At 39.3% G+C, this 17,722-nt stretch overlaps 1 protein-coding gene across 1 annotated transcript in view; it reads right to left on the bottom strand.

Annotated features, from left to right (window-relative positions):
• pawr (PRKC, apoptosis, WT1, regulator) overlaps positions 1 to 17,722 on the bottom strand; it is a 77,832-nt gene that overhangs the window by 15,106 nt on the left and 45,004 nt on the right. The window contains exons 3-4 of the mRNA XM_042511273.1: positions 11,574 to 11,699; positions 106 to 140 (exon numbers count right to left, since the gene is read on the bottom strand). Coding sequence (XP_042367207.1) covers positions 106 to 140; positions 11,574 to 11,699 — 161 coding nt within the window. The remainder of the gene's footprint in view (positions 1 to 105; positions 141 to 11,573; positions 11,700 to 17,722) is intronic.

Below are 17,722 nucleotides of genomic sequence, written 5' to 3' on the forward strand. Positions count from 1 at the left end.
TGCTGTTTCTCATCCCAGCCTCTGTTCCTTTTCTTGACACATTGCTAGTGATGCCGAGGCAGATAAACTCCACTCTCAGTGTCAGGATAATAAAATGAGTCTCACCTCTTGTGGCGGCCGCTCCCAGATCTCGGGGTTTCCTGAAACAAAAAGGAGAAGACACCTTCAGTCCAAAACAATTACTCAACAGGTTTAAAGGTTTTTTCTTTTTTTTTTTAAGAGTAGTGTTCTTAACAAAACAATGTAGGATTTAATGGCATCTAGTGGAGAGGACTGAGAGGATTCCTTCAGTATTCATTGTACAGGAGATTTACGGGGAGTTGAATTATCCACAGAGGTGTCTTCTCTCCAAGACAAACGGAGCAGGTGATTAAAACTGGTAAAAATACTGAATAAAGCAATTTAACCCTACAAATCAGTGTTTCTCTTGCCCTCTTTCAACAGAGATCAAACTACAGGGTTGCTAAAAAGTCTGTTCTGTATGCTGCCTTCGCATATTTACACAGAACCAAACAACTGGGGCATCATGCCGCCCCAGTGTGTGATTTTAGATAGCATGCTGGCATCACGGAGGCAAGAGGCATGACATTCATCACGACAGCATCGACCTCTAGTGTGACATATAATATGAGCGTCAGCAGCGCTTTCTAAACATCACAATGGCATAACATGACAACAACAATCATTTACCGTCTCTGTTTTATGGCGATTTATTTTTGTCCCCAGTTTGGACCATAAGGCGCTCCTTGACTTTAATGTTTTCCAAATTTGCTGATATTTACAACTACTTAAAACATGTTGTTAAAACAGCCATGGTCCTGTCCTGCTGGCTGTACAGGCGGCATAACTACGCGATATTCCCTGTTTGAACAGGTGGTATAAAAGGGGCTTCGAATTATCCACAAAGGTCTCATTTTCTACAGTAAACCAGTAAAAACACAAAATAAACCAGTTTCATGATAAAAAATAGAGTTTTTCCAATGCTGCTCATCTAACTATAGCTTCTAGCTATGGTGGTGGACGCCAAAACGCAAACAGCCTTATCTAGAGCCAATGTCTGCTTTGTTCGTTCTGGGCTACTGTGCATCGCCAGGCAACATAGCAGTCTCCATGGAGGAGGACCCATTTTCTATGTTCATATAACCTGCTCATTCAAAGGTATTAAAAACACAACAATTCTTATTTTTAGGTGATTATACTGTAAGGAAAACATACTTATCATTTTCTAACAAATTTCTGACAATATATCCCCCTTATTTCATACACACTGGACTTTTAAGTTTGTAATTTTTGCTGTAATTTCAGAGAAGCAGTGGATAATGAGATTTTAGGTTCATTTATGTTCATCTGCCTCTGGTGGTTCACCAAAAAGGGGAAGAAAACACAAAACTCCATCTACAGAACAAGAGAAATGTATCAGGAGCAGCGTTTATAGAAAGCCTCCAGGTCGTGTTGGGTGAATCGCAGCTGCTGAGCTGATAAATAGATGAGCTTTGTTGCATTTAATAGTTCAACAGGAGCCTGATAGCCCCAAGTTCTGGAAGGCAATCTTGTTTTGCAACATGGGGGGTGCGTGTTTATCTTCTTTTCCCATTACTCTATGATCTAAAGGTTGTTTAGACCTATACAGCAGTGATGCTCCAATAAAATCGCCTCCGGCGAAATCTCTCTGGAAAAATGAAGTGTGTGAGATGAATACGCATCTCCTCTTTCCTAAGGTCTTGTGCAGTGAAGGGTCCCAGGTTTGATTGAGGAGCCTCGACTCTGCTACGATCTATCAGTCAGGACTTGGCTTTAGCAGGGTGAGGGGGAAACGTTGTGCTGACTCTTAGCATGCACCAGCCTCTCTGTCTCGCTGACATATCATCCATTACCCGTGGATGAAATCCCGGCCCTCATCTCTTCCCTGGCTCAAGCCGGGATAGATTTACGGAGATGGAGGACAGTGAGAGGGCAGTCTGCAGCAGCAGCAGCAGCAGGTCACTAAATAATTCCTCATCTGCGCACAAGACCTGGTCCAAGAAACACCTGGATTTAAGAGCGCTTTGATGAAATTTGTTTTAGAAACTGACATTTTCTAGGATTTGGTGTAATCCAACAGCTGCCAGAGCTGGACTTGAAAAGCCCGTTTTATAGCTGTTCAATCTTTTCCACAAACTCCACACGTGTTGTACTCTAATGTCAGCCTTGGCCTAAAACCATTTAGGGCAGCAACTAAAGATTATTTTTATTGTTGATCACTTTTTCCCCATTAATTGATTAGTTGATAAAATGTCAGAAATGGTAAAAAAAAAAAAAAAAAGCGTTGTCTTCCAAAGATGACGGCCTAAAGGAGTCCTGCCTGTCTGTAACATTAATCTGCATGGTTAACTTCACAAGTTAACACAATTATTTGTGTCTGAAAAGTTTTAAGTTTTTCTTAAAGTCCCAGATTGAACCTCAGAAAGGTCAACATGCAACTACACAGATACACTTGCAGCCTACCCTGCCAACTGTATTTGATCAGCAATGGAAATCTGGTGCCAAGCAACCAGAAGCACAGAAAATAAACAGGGTTATGCATGTCAATTTTTTTTTTGTTGTCATTGATGTTATTGTTTGTATTGTATTGCAAAATATATTTTTTAAGCCGGGTTTCCGGGTTTAAATAGGTGGGAGTAAGTCACATGTGCACGTCTAAAGAAAGTCTCAAGTCTTAACCTTCAAGTTTCAAGCAAGTCCAAAGTTACTGAGGTGACAAACAAGTCAAGTCCCTGCTATATGTCAAGCAAGTCACAGGTCAAGTCCTATGAAATCCTGACGCTCTGGTCGAGCTAATGTTTAACCAAAATTACAGTTTGTTGTTACAGTTTGTTTGTGTGAAAAGTGCTATACGAATAAAGTCTGATTAATTGATAAGGAGGTACAAAAATAGTCATATAAAGATACAACAGAAAAAAAGAAAAAGTAGGGCCTTATATAGAACATTTTTAGCTGAGCTGTGATAGTTTTCAAAGCAGCTGTACATCTCTAGCCAAGCCTCCTGTCAGTACACATCGCAGTGTAGAAATAAAAAATGCTGTCTATATGTAAATGTGTGTTTACTCTCTTGCCTCTACAGTCCAGTGTAACTTGACTGAACCGACAGGATTCTTTCAATATACAATTGGCAAGGAAACTGAGTCCGCTGGTTTCCAACAGGAACCTGCCAAAGTAGGAAACAATTGTTTGCTTTCACATTTCCGCAGAAATGTTAATACATCTGTTTTTATCAGATATAGCATGAGCAAGTTTCAAATTCAAAGTCTGTTGGCCGACTGATAGGGGTCAGTGGACTGAATTGATTATTTTCTGAGGTGAAGGAGGGTTGAAATATGAGTCAAAACAACAGTATGAGGGAAGGTCACAGCACTCAGCAGATGTGCCAATCCTCATTTACACACAGTCAAAACAAAATCCACGAATCATTCTTATATGACACTGAGTAATAGATTGTGCAGCTAAAGCAGAGAGGTTTTAACTCCTGCATCTTCTGGCTGGCACGAGATTTGTTAACTTTTTGGAGTGCTACAAATGAAATAATAGAGTTAGGAAACGCATTTCTACAACCACAGGAAGAGACCATTTAAACATAGTGCCATATATCAGCCGAGATGTCTGCCTTCTCTCTGATACAATGGAACTAGATGGTACTCGTCTTGTGGAGCTCAAAGCGCCAAAAAAAACAAAAACAAAACAACATTTTTCATCTAAAATTGCAATAATATCGTACTGTGACATCAGTATCCTGAAGATATAGTATCATGGGGCCTCTGGTGATTCCCACTCATAATTTATATCAAATAATATATATAATAGGGGTGTAGCGATACATCTATTGTATAGATGCATCAATTTATACTCCTGCGATCACACTACATGGACGGGTAAACGGCAAATCCTCCTTACGGGTATATATAAATATGGGTATTTATTTCACACACATTGAATAGAGGCCTTGCACTGAACGTTTGTGTAGTTCAGTGTATCATGCTTTCCAAGTGTTTTACGTGTATCATATCATATCGCTCTTTATGATTCCATATCATTCTTGCATTGCATCCACAATCATGTATCATAACGCACATCATATCATTGTTAAAACGTATTGTTACACCCCTATATATATATGTATAATGTATAGAACAAGTAATCAAGTATAGCAGTATGTGAGACAAACAATTACATTACAGCATTACATATGGTGACATTAAGAACATTTCATTTTGTGTTTAGTATTTGAAAAGTTGTAAAAGTCTTGTTTTTAACCAACAAAAGAGACAAACTAATATCAGAGCTAAACTACGCAGCATCAAACAACTTTTAATTGTGTGCAGCGTGCATCAGTCTCTCTATTACTCAGGGACTCTGGGTATAAACTGATCATTAACATCCCTCTGTGGCTGATATGCAGCCGACAAACGTATTTGTTTACAGAAAACATCGCAGACTTCATTTGCCACATTACCACTGCAGCTTTTGGCAGTGCTCCACAGTGTGCACCTCCTGTCTGGGATATGAATCTGCGAGACAAGGTCAGCATAATTCATGTACGACTCCTCCACTGCACACAATACAAGCCAGCGTGCAACTTTATTTATCATGCTTGAGCTGCGCTGACAGCTCCCATAAGCCCGGCTGCAGAGCTACTCAGAATACAGAGAGACAAATATCAACAATAAAACAAGTACTTTATCACCAAACTCGAGTAGATTACTACCCAATGTGCATTTCTGCGTGTAGGGAACACTTCATGCCTCTTTGAATGAGATAAAAATCAAATGCCTTGCTCGGACATTTAAGGCTTGATATGATCTATGTCGACAGCTCATTAAATTCAAATATCACTAAAGGAATGCCGTCTTCCTCCATTAAAAAGGTGATTTCTGGCTTTCCATCCAGCTGCCTAAGAGTGCAGCACTCAAAATATTCGTCCGTACAAAGCTGATAAAGATCACAATTTTACTGGAGGCATTCAATAAATTCAAAACAGAGGGGAAGATGCTCTTTAAATAAGTATGCAAGATTGGCATTTAGAAGAAACAGACAGGCCAAATACACAAACCAGCAAAACTAGGCTATGGGAAGATCCTTTATATATATATTTGTTATCGAACATCTGAATCATTTTACATTTGCTGCAATTTATCTGTGACGTCTACATCGTGCCTGCAGTGATGCACAGCTATAGTAGAGATGCTTTGCAATTTTCTCACACACCACTTTAATTTAGATGCAAACGTCAGCTAGCTGTCTTTGATGCCAGCTGTAGAAATAGATGTCAAAATGCCAACCTAGAACATAAATCGAAGGCTTTAGATGAAAACCTGCAAACTGTACAGTCAACAGCTGCAGAAAATCATGTTACCCTTTTTGCCCTGTGTGTGAGCCGTACAGCTTTTGCATGTGTGTGAGTCAAAGGTATTTTTGCCCGAGGTTCTTAGATGAGCTTTTCTTGAATGCAATATCTGTACTAGAAAAAAAATCCAGGCTGTTTTACCCTTTGAAACCAGAGCTAATTGGCTTGATTTCCTTCAAAAATGTGGGAAGAAGGCAATGAGCAATAAAAGAAGCAGTGACCCAAAAATTAGCAAGATACTATTTGAAAAGTACAAGAAAACTACCTGAAAATGAATTTTTAACAAGGACATGAGAAAAAAGGGAAAACAACCTGGAAAAAGTGCTTAAAAATAGTTTTGTAACATAAGAAATGACAAATTATCAAGACATTATTACAAAGTACAAGAAAATTACCAGATTTTTTTTTTTCAAAAAGAGGAAACAAAATAAAAAGAAAGTTAAAATAGGAAAAGGAAAATGACCTGAAAAAAATGTTTAAAAAATAACGTTGTAACATAAGAAATGACCCCCGAATTAGCAACACAATATTAAAAAGACAATAACCTGAAAATTAGCTGTTGTTTTTTTCCAAAGGGAAACAAAAGAAAAACACAGAAAAAGAGAAAAAAGGCCAGTGAAAAAAGTGCCTAAAAAGTTATAATAAATTTGTTACATAATTTTATATATATAAGTATGATCAAGTGTTTTACAGGGTATTCAGTATATCAGCAGCCTGTTTTACACTGCCTCTTCATGGTGGGAAGGTTGTGCGAAAATGTCGACTTGTTGTTCAGTATAAAAGGTCAAGTCATCAATGGAGGTAGTAAAAAACAACGAATTGACTCCAGGGTAAAAGGGACAACCGGAGGGATAAGAGGATGTTACCTGTTAGCCACAGCTTATCCATGATTATATATTTTTTCCAATCTTATTATTAGTAGAACTCCTAAAATACATTTCATGTGAAAACTGTTTCTTTGAGCCAGTTGAAGGCACATGAGCACGTGATTTGGAGGGTACTATCTCGGCCTCATTTTGATCCAGAAAAAAACTGAAATGATATCAGAATAAAGTGCTACAGTGTTTCTGGTTTGCTGTGAAAATTTAGTCCACTTTCTCAGCAACCAGCTAAAGTGTTTTTGCAGGTATCAATCCTGTCAAAGATAAATGTTGGTGCGGTTTAGTTGGCTTATATAATAATAATCCTTAAAATCTTGAATCAACAGAGGTGTGAGTGTGATCAAATATTATTTCAGGCATCGAGAGGAAATTTAGTTTGCTGCTGCTGGTTGGAAACGCTGCGTGATGGTTGGTAAACGTTTACCTGCTGTTCAGACAAGATGCTCTGCATCAGCACCAATTTTTGGACTGAAGGTGCTAATTAAAAATGCAAATGAGGCTTTTTAACAAGTGCTAGATAAAGATTTTTAGCAGCGTGTGTTTTCAATGTGAGACAGAAGTGGAAAAAAAAAACCTGAGCCGCTGTGCTGTGGACCTGGCGCCACATTAAATGCAGATGATCCTGAGGAATGTTCCATATGGTTCTGACTGCTGGATCACTGGAACAGGTTTTCTTGTCGGACTCAAATACCAGAGGGAGGTAAGGCCTGATAACCAGGACCACATGGCTGCAGAGGGCCTCTCTGACATATCAGATACATGTGTCCTGTCACACGGAGAACAAACGTGTGTGTCCACGCAGACACACACACACACAGTCAGAGAACACACACCATCTCTGTACGCAGTTTTAAATGGAACATAGGTCCTCACACTCTTAGAAATAAAGCTGCTTATATAGGATTCTTCGGCGTAGCCCCACAGGAGAACGCTTTTTGGTTTCTGGTAAAACCTTTTATAAAGGCAAGACCTGAAACCCTCTCACAAGGTTCTACCTAGAACCCAACATAAAGGGTTAAACCTGAAAAACTATCGGTGAAAGGGTCACCCAGAACCTCCCATGAGAAGTTCTACAGAAATCAACCTATGTTGTAAAGGTTTGACTTAGAACCCACTATAGAGGTTTTAAGTCAGAGCCTTTACACCTTCTAAGGGTGCTAGCAAGAACCCACCTAGGGAATACTTTGGAGAATCCTTTTATCCGCACTCTTCTTCTCAAAGAACCCTGAAAGGACATTTTCTTCAACAAAGGGTTTTCTGAGTGAAAAGGGTTTGTAATGGAAGCCTTAGTCTTACAAAGAACCCTACAAGAACACTTTCCTCAAAAAAGTCAAAAGTCTTTGAATCAAAAGGGTTCTCAATAGAATCTGTAATCTAACAATGAACCCTAGATGGACTTTCCTACCCCCAAAAGGGATCTTTGGATAAGAAATGGTCCTTAATGGAACCCTTGGTCTTACCAAGAACCCTAACTGAACACTGTCTTCAAAAAAATGGTACTTTGGATGAAAGGGGTTCTTTATGTAACCCTATGTCTTAAAAAGAACCTTTGAAGAATGTTTTCTTCAGAAAAGGGTTCTTTAAATGAAAAGGGTTCTTAATGGAGCCCTTAATCTTACAAAAAAACCTGAAGACACCTTCCTTCAAAAAATGTTTTTTTGCAAAGAAAAGGTTCTTAATGAAACCCTTAGCCTTACAAAGGACCCTAGAAAAAGGCTTTCTTATGCAGAACGCTAGAATGACAGTGTTTTCAAAAAAGGGGTTCTTTGGATGACAGTGGTTCTTAATGGAGCCCTCAGTCTTAGAAAGAACCCTAGCAGATCAGTGTCTTCAAATTGGGGTTCTTTGGGTTGAACAGGTTTTTAATGGTTCTTAATTGAGCCTTTAGCCTTAAAAAGGACCCTGGAAGAAGACTTTCTTCCAAAAAGAAGTTAATTGGATGGAAGGGGTTATGAAAAGGAACCCTCAGTTGTACAAATAACCATCCCTCAAAGAAAAAGACTTCTTCAAAAGCAGTGTTTCTGTATAGAACCTGGTTCCTTGAAGAGGAACCATTTTGGAACCCTTATTTCTGAGAGTTCAGAGAGAGATGGAAAAAGGACATCATTACAGAATTTGAAACATCTGATAAAATATTTCATACCCAGGATCCGTCGTGGAGTTTCCATTATGTCTGAGCAGAGAACACAGAAGAGTTACCGCTTGTTTTGGTTGGGAGATGCTCTGAGACCCAGAGAGACTGTTAACAGCCCTGCAGCTCCTCAACCAGCCTCATTTTTAAAAACTTTTTGTCCAGATATCTTGATACCAGCTAAGAGGCCCAACTGGACATTGTATATCATAACGGCCCTGGCACGGCAATTGCTTGTCTCCTGTTGATAAATGGGTCCCGAGAGAAGGAGCGGCACATTTTTGGGATGCTCCATCTTTACAGATGTCTCACTGACAGCTCCACTGACCACACTGGACCTTTCGGGCTCTTTATTTCTCCCAGTCTGCCTCTTTATGAGTGACAGTGAGACATCTAATGGTTAGTTTCTGCATCACAACATCTGGTCTGCGTTAGACTTAATGTGACGGTGAGAATAGATTCAGCAGGCATGAATGGACAGTTTCTGTTTCAACTGATTGAGTGAGAATCCCTCGCTATAAATGGACGGACCGTGGGGAAGCTGCAGAATTTAGATCATTCTGGATTGCTTGTTTATGCTGCCTTATGTAAACAGTCGAATCCTTTGCTTTGTATTTTCTATTCAGGCCACCTCTCAGCAGGTGTTGTCACAATCTTCCTGTTAGTGTGATGTTTGTGTACATATTTCATACACAAACCCTCGCTTCTCGTAAACAGCCTCAGACGGTTACAGCCCAAAACAAAATAAGCCCGCTGATGCGTAACAGCCGATCCATCTGGAACGCAACTCCTAACTACATCCACAAGAGTTGTCACTCAGTGGCAGCCATTTGATTTGTTTTTTGTTTTTTTATTTCTTTCAAATAGTAATTTTCATGTAAATCAGATGATGTTTTACAGAAACATAAACAGAGTGCAGGTTTCAGTTTCTGTTACACAGCTGGATGCTTTTCATATCCTGCGTGCGCTCAGTTTCTTATTGAAAATCACAGTGTATTTGAAGTGAGTTTGGAATCATAAACACCGCACTGCTGAATATGAGCCGCTGTTCTCGAGGAAAATGAAAAGACTCAAATTACCAGCGTGTCATTTCTGATTTGGTTTCCTTTTTTTCTAATTGATTTATGTCCTCACTCTACACACGCCTCCTGGACTTATTTGGAGGAAGAGCAGACTGTCTCTGCATGGGTTCACGTTTATCAAATAAACACGGCATCGCTCGCCAAGATTAAAAGATTGACTCTGTCGACGTCGTCCGTCACTGATTCACACTGTTAAGAACCAGACGCCTTAAACATGAAGGAGATCCAAACCCCGGCTTTCAAATGACGTTTAATGAATGTGGCTCTTAACCCTTTGAAACCTGGATCAACGCAAGTTTTATGTGTTGTGTTCGGACGCCTTTCACAAGCATTTAAAACTTCAAAACCTGGAAAACTGGTTTGAATTGTTTTGAAAACATGGAACAAAGGTAATGAGCAACTTGGCAAAAAATATCCTGCAAACTGTGAGAAATTAATAAAAGGTGAGAATAAAACATAATGCCAAAAATTCATGAGAAAAGAGTTTTTTTACAGCTCTTGTACCCAATTTTCATGGTTTTATTTAAGTTATTTAAATTACTTAACCTACTTTAAAAATCCCTGTCGCCAACTAGCTGCATATGCCAATAGACCAAACCAGCACATTCAGGCACTTCACAAAATATCAAGGCTGCATCTCCTTTTTGGAAGATTAAAAAAATGCTCATCCAATACATGATTGGATTTTAAATACAAGGTATTTTTATTTTCAACATGTTTGGGAAATGTTATCACTTAAATGATAGCCAAAAAAATGGATATTTATTCCCAAAGTCTATGTCAATTCCAAAGCATTTCCAGGCCTGGAACACAATATATCAAATTTCCAGGAATTTCATGACCATGGGAACCCGTGTCTTTATCGTGACATGACCTGCTGTGTATGATCTATCAGCTTTAGGGATGAGAGAGCGACACTGTCAGAATCCAAAGGCCCAGACCTGTGAGTAACTATCTCCCCAAGCAGCTTTAACAGCATTTTAGGGTATTTCTTCTTTACTTTTAGCTGATTTCACAGTGATGATGAAATGTCGAGACACCTTTGGGTTTTGCATCAGTGCTGCTTTTCACACAAACTCAGCCTCTGAGCTCTCAGGGCGTCTCCCTGAGCAACAGTGCCTCTGTTTGGCAGCACGAATGTATCGATCTATACAGTATTCTTCTGGATTAAACAGGGCTCCTGCAGTTTAAGGCGAAGTAGATTTAAGACTTTTTATGTATTTTTAATGCTACTTGGATTTGTGTTTAAGACCAATTTTCTAATAACCAAAAATGAAGAAGGACAATTTTAATTTATTTTTAATTTTTTTTAAAAAATTGATTACGGCATAAAACATGACAACATGACATTGTAAAGAAAAAGCTAGATGCTAGATAAAACGGTCCTTTATAGAGTGGAAGACATGGAAGACAATGAACATATTATGTTAGAGTTATTATCTTTTTAGTTTATCAATAGAAAGGGGAAATATTTCTGGTATTTCTGTCCAGTTTTTTGGGAGATTTTTTGTTTTTCACTCTGCATGTGAGATTCCACCATTTGAATTTCCATCATGACGAGTTTAAGAAAAGGAATCTATTATATTATTCAACAACAAATACATGGTGCAGATCATTTTGAGATTTTACAATGCAACATCAGAAAAGAAAACTATTCATAAAATCTTACTTCCCATTTCTGAGCTTTTTTAAGACTTTTGAAAGATCAATTTAATAACAATTAAGGCCTTATTTTTTGATTAATGAATTCAGTGCCTTTTAAGATTTTTTAAGGATCCTCAGGAACCCTGTTAAAGTGTGGGGGAAAAGTAGAACATCATATGTGTATATTGCAGACAACAGAGACTAGAATACACAGGCACCACTGCAGGTTGCATCTTGGACGATGAATTATTAGTATTTTGGCTATTAATGACCTCTCTATAAACTCTTTGCTCACATTGAACCTTCATTTTATTGAGGTGGATGCTCAAATCTCTCAGACACACATCTCAAAACCAAATAAAACCCAAACTACCCGCACACTCTGATACCAATAGGAATAAGAAACAATAATGAGTGTGCGGCTAACCTCTCTGTCCTCCTGTCATGTCATTTCTTACCATTAAGTGGCCCGTGGCAGGGTCAGCTATCATGGCCTCGTTCTGGAAAGTGTTGGCCTGCACCAGCTCCTCCTCCTCCCTCCTCTCCTTCTCCCCCGCATCGTCATCGTCCAGCTCATCCAGGCTCTGAGAGAAGAGGAAGAAGAGAATGATAGATGAAGATTAGATCAGCCTCGGGTGGAGCGAGTACAGTCACGGAGATGTTGTTCTTACATGTGCACAATAAATCAGGCTACGGGAAGAAACTTGATTAGGGCAAGGAGAAAACAGAGAGCAAGTTTTTGACACATTTCTCTAATCAAAACAAATGCTGTACTTGCAGCCTATGCATATGCATGTGAGAGCCGCTGTAGGACTCGCACATTTGCCAGCAATCATTTGTGAAATGAGAGGCAGCCACGAATTTCTGTGCTAGAAAATTGCTTTTGTGAAACAGGCCCACGGTTACTCTGAAACCTGGGTTTACATGCAGCTTGTGAATAATCTCATTTCTTCACTAACCAGGCAACATTTCTGAGCCACAGCTCGTTTATTCTAAGTATATATTTGAGATACTTATTGTTATTTTTGTCGGAGAGAAGTTTTTCCTTGTTGCGGGAAATATCACAAACTACTATTTTTTATTCTGGTGTCATTTTCAGATTGCAAACTTGTTGGCCGTCATGTAAAGTGTATGTGGACTGAGGGTCTCTGACTGTTGATTCTTATCTCCAACTTTAAGAGGCAGCCAGATGTTTTGATATAGTTTAGTTGCTTTTAAACATAGACCTCTATGACTTCAGAAAAACAATGTTTCCTTCACAAATTCAACTTAACAGAGTGAGTACTTGAATGGTATGAATGGTTATTTTGGGGGATGTAGTATTATTTTAATCCTACCACAAATTCTACCCCAGCTATACTAAATGCTGTTGAAAACTTGATAGAAAACATGGCCAAGAAACCAGCAACAGAAATTTTGCTTTGCTAATCAGGTTTCTGTAATCCCTAATGGCTTTAAGCAATAAAGCTTCTTGTTTACATGAACTACAGAAATCACGTCCCTGAAGAAAGTCAACAGTGACTCGGTCACTTGAGTGCACGTTGACGCACTGACGGATGCACGGTGACAAGCGAGGTCATTCCCACCATAACAGCGATGTTGACCTCTGGCTCAGCACAGCCATGGTCAAATATTAATCCTCTTAAGACATGATCACATTCACTTCCAGGAATCCCTGAGGAGCTGCAGCTCAAACACTACAAAACACTAGCTGGACTCTCTGGTCAGGCAACAGGAAGACAGCCTGTTTGAGGGCCTTTCACCTCCTGGGGACAGTCAGAGGGGATTTTTGACCAGTGGAATGTCGCTTGAAAACACAATAAAAGACATGTACAAACACACAGAAAGCAAACATCCCTTGGACAGACGAGCGGGGAGTTAGCTTTCATTATTTAGGCAGAGCTTTTTCACACTGCCTGGGAAAACCTCCAACTTTACTCCTTGTAATCTGAGCTTTATTATGAAATATGTGCTCAGCCTCGACTTCCTATTTGCATTGCTTTACAGTGAACTGTGCGGCAGAGGTAGCGGGTTCATCTGTCGGGAGCGGCGAAGATTCATTACGTAAACAGGGCTCAGCATTAGGATGGATGGTTGGATCGTGACGAGAGACAGAGATCGGAGCCAAACTCCCAGAGGGTCACAATGCAAACCAGTCTTTCCTGTTTCATGCTGCAGGGCGAACAAAAGGTGCCCGCTCAAAAGGCCCTTTAGTGGTAAAAATAGACTTACAAGGTTAACAAGGAATGCCGTCATTTGCAAGGCCTTTCCTGCCAAATCGTTTATCAGTTGTCCTTGGGGAAAATGCCAGCGCCTTTTCTTTTTAACGCTCACTGTGAGTCTAGCTGTCTTCTCAACAACTCTCTCCGTCTCTAACATGCATGTGGGGTGGACACAATAACAGGAACATGTCCTGCAAAAAATGTATATATGTCAGATTTTAATTTTAATAGTTTGTGCCCTTGCACTATTTTCTTGTGTCAAATTACAGTTGTCAACTTGACAGGGCAGTGTATCAAGATTAAGATGTGGAAAATAGATGAAGAGGTTTTGAAGATTAAAAACTGAAATTAAACAGAAGTTCGTCTGTGTCAACACAAAGTGAATTGCGTGCTGACTAACCACTCTGCTATGCACAAACTTGCCTGAAATGTGGAATTGGGAATCTCAGAGTTTATTTTGGATAGAGATGCAGCCCGTTTTTGCCCTCTAGTATTCCAAATTGCTGCATTTCTTCTCCTCCAAATAAAGGGAAAGGGGGATCTGTGTGCAACCATATAAGGGATGTTTTTGCCCCTGAATTTATAAAAATGAGTCTGTGTATTTTTCTGGCAAATGTCTTACCTTGGACCGTGGACACATGCAGTGAAGGTGTGGAGGGATGTATTAGCGCTGCGCTGACTGATGCACTGACTCTGAATGTTTGGATGAATGTGTTCACATTTAAACATTGCAAAGGGTCCAAAACTAAGAGTTATTAAAAATAGGATATTTTTAGCACGAATAATGTCAAGATTTACAGCACAGTTCTTTAATATGACCGTCAGTGTTTACAGATTTGGGGCTTTTAACAGATTGTTCTCCTGAAGTTTGTAAATGAAAGCACAGTTTGTACTAGCCAACAGATTATTTACATATTCTGAGAGAACACATTGTTTTAATGAAACAAATGATGTTATGGAGTGTATGTTTAATCTTTATAGGAATACTTTCGCACCAGTGTGACACATGAAAATCTGGATCAGCATCAATTTAGAAAAAAGTGCTTACACAGTGCTTCGGGCCGCCGAAAATTAAAACATCTGCCGCTACAAATAGATTTTTGGAGTCGGGCTGTTTATTAGGAGTGCTATTTGAACACATGCATATACCCTTATTTATAGTGCACATGGGGCAGAAACGGAGCAGAAGTCAGTCAGATTTCACGTATCAAGTATTATACTCGAAGAGATGAAGTCAATATACAATCATCTATGAGTAATTCCCCCCAATGAGCCATAATTTAGGTAAATCCTGTAAATTGCAGCCTAAAGTTGATGCACATAATAACTTCATCTACATGGATTCATGTTGTCAAGTCAAAGAGATTAACAAGATGAGCGTGAGCTGAAAAGAAGCAGCCAGATTTCCAGAATTATCTCTGCTTCCTGTTTACAGCAGTACTGGGAGTCAGGGCCTCACAAGAGTGTTTACTTTAGTTAAACAAGTAAAACGCGAATCCTGGTGCGCTGCAGCCTCCAGACTCACGTCCGTCACTCTGCACATGAAGAATTAAAGAAGCTACATCTGGAGTGGAGCTTCACGGTCTATTGGAATGTCTGTTGTGGTTGGAAACTCTCTCTTCAGGGAGGAAAATGATCAGTCATCTATTATAAAAGCCCCCGGCTGCAAAATATCTGAATGCATCTGATTCTTTGTCTGCACATCAGCAGGCAGCGTGCTTCAGTTCCCACTCTGACATTTGCCTTTTAAGTGACTGTCAAAGTGATGTAGTCTTGTGGTTAATTTGAGTGAGCCGAGTACATTGTCTGGCAGTACACCTACAGATTTAGACATAAAAAGGTAAGAAATGATGGACTGCTAAAGGCTGATGTCATCAAAATGTAAACTCAGAGGGGGGTGTACTAAAGAATTCAGCTTCTATGTGAACATTTGAGACATGAACATGAAATAATAACCGAGCTGTAAAAGAAGCATTAAGTAACAGCTGATGTTCCACAGGATTATTTTAACTAAAATAAACTCAGACAAGGTTAATAAAGTACATAGAGTTCATAAAAGCAATGAAGGTGTTCAATTTGCAATAATCTTACCGATATTTTACAAGCTAAGGTCAACTAAATGAGACACAGAGATCTTACATAATCCACTCAGTATATCTATGACACATTTTATTAAGCTAGAGGTGATGACTCAGCCCTTGAACATCCTTCTCCCTGCACATTATCTTTATAGCCAGTGTGTCACTTAACGTGCAAATAAATAAAAGCTCAAAATGTAACATGCTGTGCATCATGGGCATTCTGGTCTACTGGCAGTGGGAAAGGAGTCTATAACTTATTTTTGGCATTTTTTTCAGCATTTGAAATATAAAATGTAAGTAATCTTCTCCCTTTTAGCAATGCACATCTAACAGAGACATCTCTTCTGCAAATCTTCTGCTCACTGTGATTGCTGCACTTCGTCATCATTATACTAAAGAAGTATTTCACTACTGGAGAGAGGGCCTTTTAATAAAGCTGAGCTGCCTCTCTGGTAGAAAGACACAAATTTTTTTCAAATTGGTGCTGCGTGACCAGAGAAAACAGAGAAAAGGATGCTTTTATGGGGCTGTGTTAACCCCCCTCAACTATAAAACCAGGTTTTAGTGCCTAACTGATATAGGAGACCAATAACAACATCAGTACTTGAGAATATTATTAATATTGCTGCAGCAATTTTATGCACACATCAAAAAAACAAATTCAGCCCTTTTGTGGGTCATTTTCTTGTTTGTTCTGTTTAGCACTTTCTCTATTTTGTTCTTATTTTCAGGTGATTTTTTAATTTTTATTTTAACTAATTTCTTGCTTATTTTTTGGCCCGTGTCTTGACTTTTCTCCATAATTTTAAAAGAAATTAAACATTTGCTCAGGTTTCAAAGGGTTAAACATCAACATAACATTAAAGTAATATAATCATTGTGAATACAGACTATTTATTTATTGAAATCTGTACAACTGTCTTCTCAGAAATAAAAGTTTGGAGTCTGCAGGAAACCTCAATATTTTGTACTTAAAAGGAAAATGAGTCAAATATACATACAAGTGTTTCCAATGATACATTTAATATCAGTTTTTTTTGGTTTGAAACTTCTTTTTGCAAACCTACATGCACACAAACCCTTATGACAATATTTCTGCCTGATATCGACATGTATCGCTCAGCTCTAGTTTATGACTTTTTGCCAAGCCTGACGTCTCTGAGTAGAGGGCTGAGCGGGGGCTGTGTGGTTTTCTGTGGAGGTCTGTGGTGTTGGAGTGTAAAGAAGTCCCATTAATATAGAGTAAACCCCCTCCCGCACATGCACAAACACACCCACAGCCAGGCTCTTTACGAGCCCAGGCGCAAACCGCTGCTCCATTCCAGCCTACTGTGGAGGTTATAGCCCGGAGAACAAGTTTGGCAAACTTTAAGTGCACGAAGTGCTGCTTCCCACACATGTATTAGAGCTTTATATCAGACAGTCAAAGATCTCTGCCTGGCCCTGCTGAGTCTGACCGTCCTGCCCTCGAGCCTCAGCTCCGTCTGACACATCCAGAGGAATGCTGATGCAGCTATCTCTGGGTCAACAATCACAGCCGGACCCCTGTTGTTTGTTTGTCAAAGGCTCTTTTTTTACCACACCCCCTGTGTAAAGCAAACTCATTTTGAGGTCTGGCTGAGTGCTGATTAAATTATTATAGTCTCACTTGGAGTGAAAATGAGGGTCAAGTAGACTTCACGTCCAAAGCTAAAAAGTGCAAGGCTTTCACTTGCTAAACACAGGATTTTAAAGAAAGCAACCCCGGGGCTTTGTGGCCAATAAAAGCTTTGATTCTTGGGAATGTCTTGTACGCTGTTTGACTCGACTGTCCCCAGACAACCCTCCCACAAAAGGCCCTGTTCTGCAATTTTTGGAGACTTAAATCAAATAAAGAGGCATCAGATTTTGGAAAAAGTGAATGAGACTAAACCGGCTGTGGTGGTAAATCCTCAATGGAATGGTGGAAAAGTTTGACAATGCGAAGCCTTAGTTTTTGCTATAAAAAGTGGTGTTTTTAATCTGCTTTAATGTATTTTAAGTATTTTCTTTCTTTCATGACTCTTCTTCCTCAGTTCTGTGTAAGTCAGTGACATAGTGTTTGCATGACACTGTTTAGTCAGATCTAAAATAAAGACAATAATAGCAAGAACAGCAACAGAAAGCAAAGGTTTCTTTTTTTCTCCATCATCTCATCATGACCTTACGATATCATACTTACATGCTATGTAATGTGGAATTTCGCTGTGATTACACCATACACATTTTTTTTAGGTTACACTGTACCTTACTGCTGACGTTGCATTTATTTATTTATTTTTGATA

Source organism: Plectropomus leopardus, chromosome 22 (assembly GCF_008729295.1).
Source record: "Plectropomus leopardus isolate mb chromosome 22, YSFRI_Pleo_2.0, whole genome shotgun sequence".
In the NCBI taxonomy this organism is placed as follows: Eukaryota; Metazoa; Chordata; class Actinopteri; order Perciformes; family Serranidae; genus Plectropomus; species Plectropomus leopardus.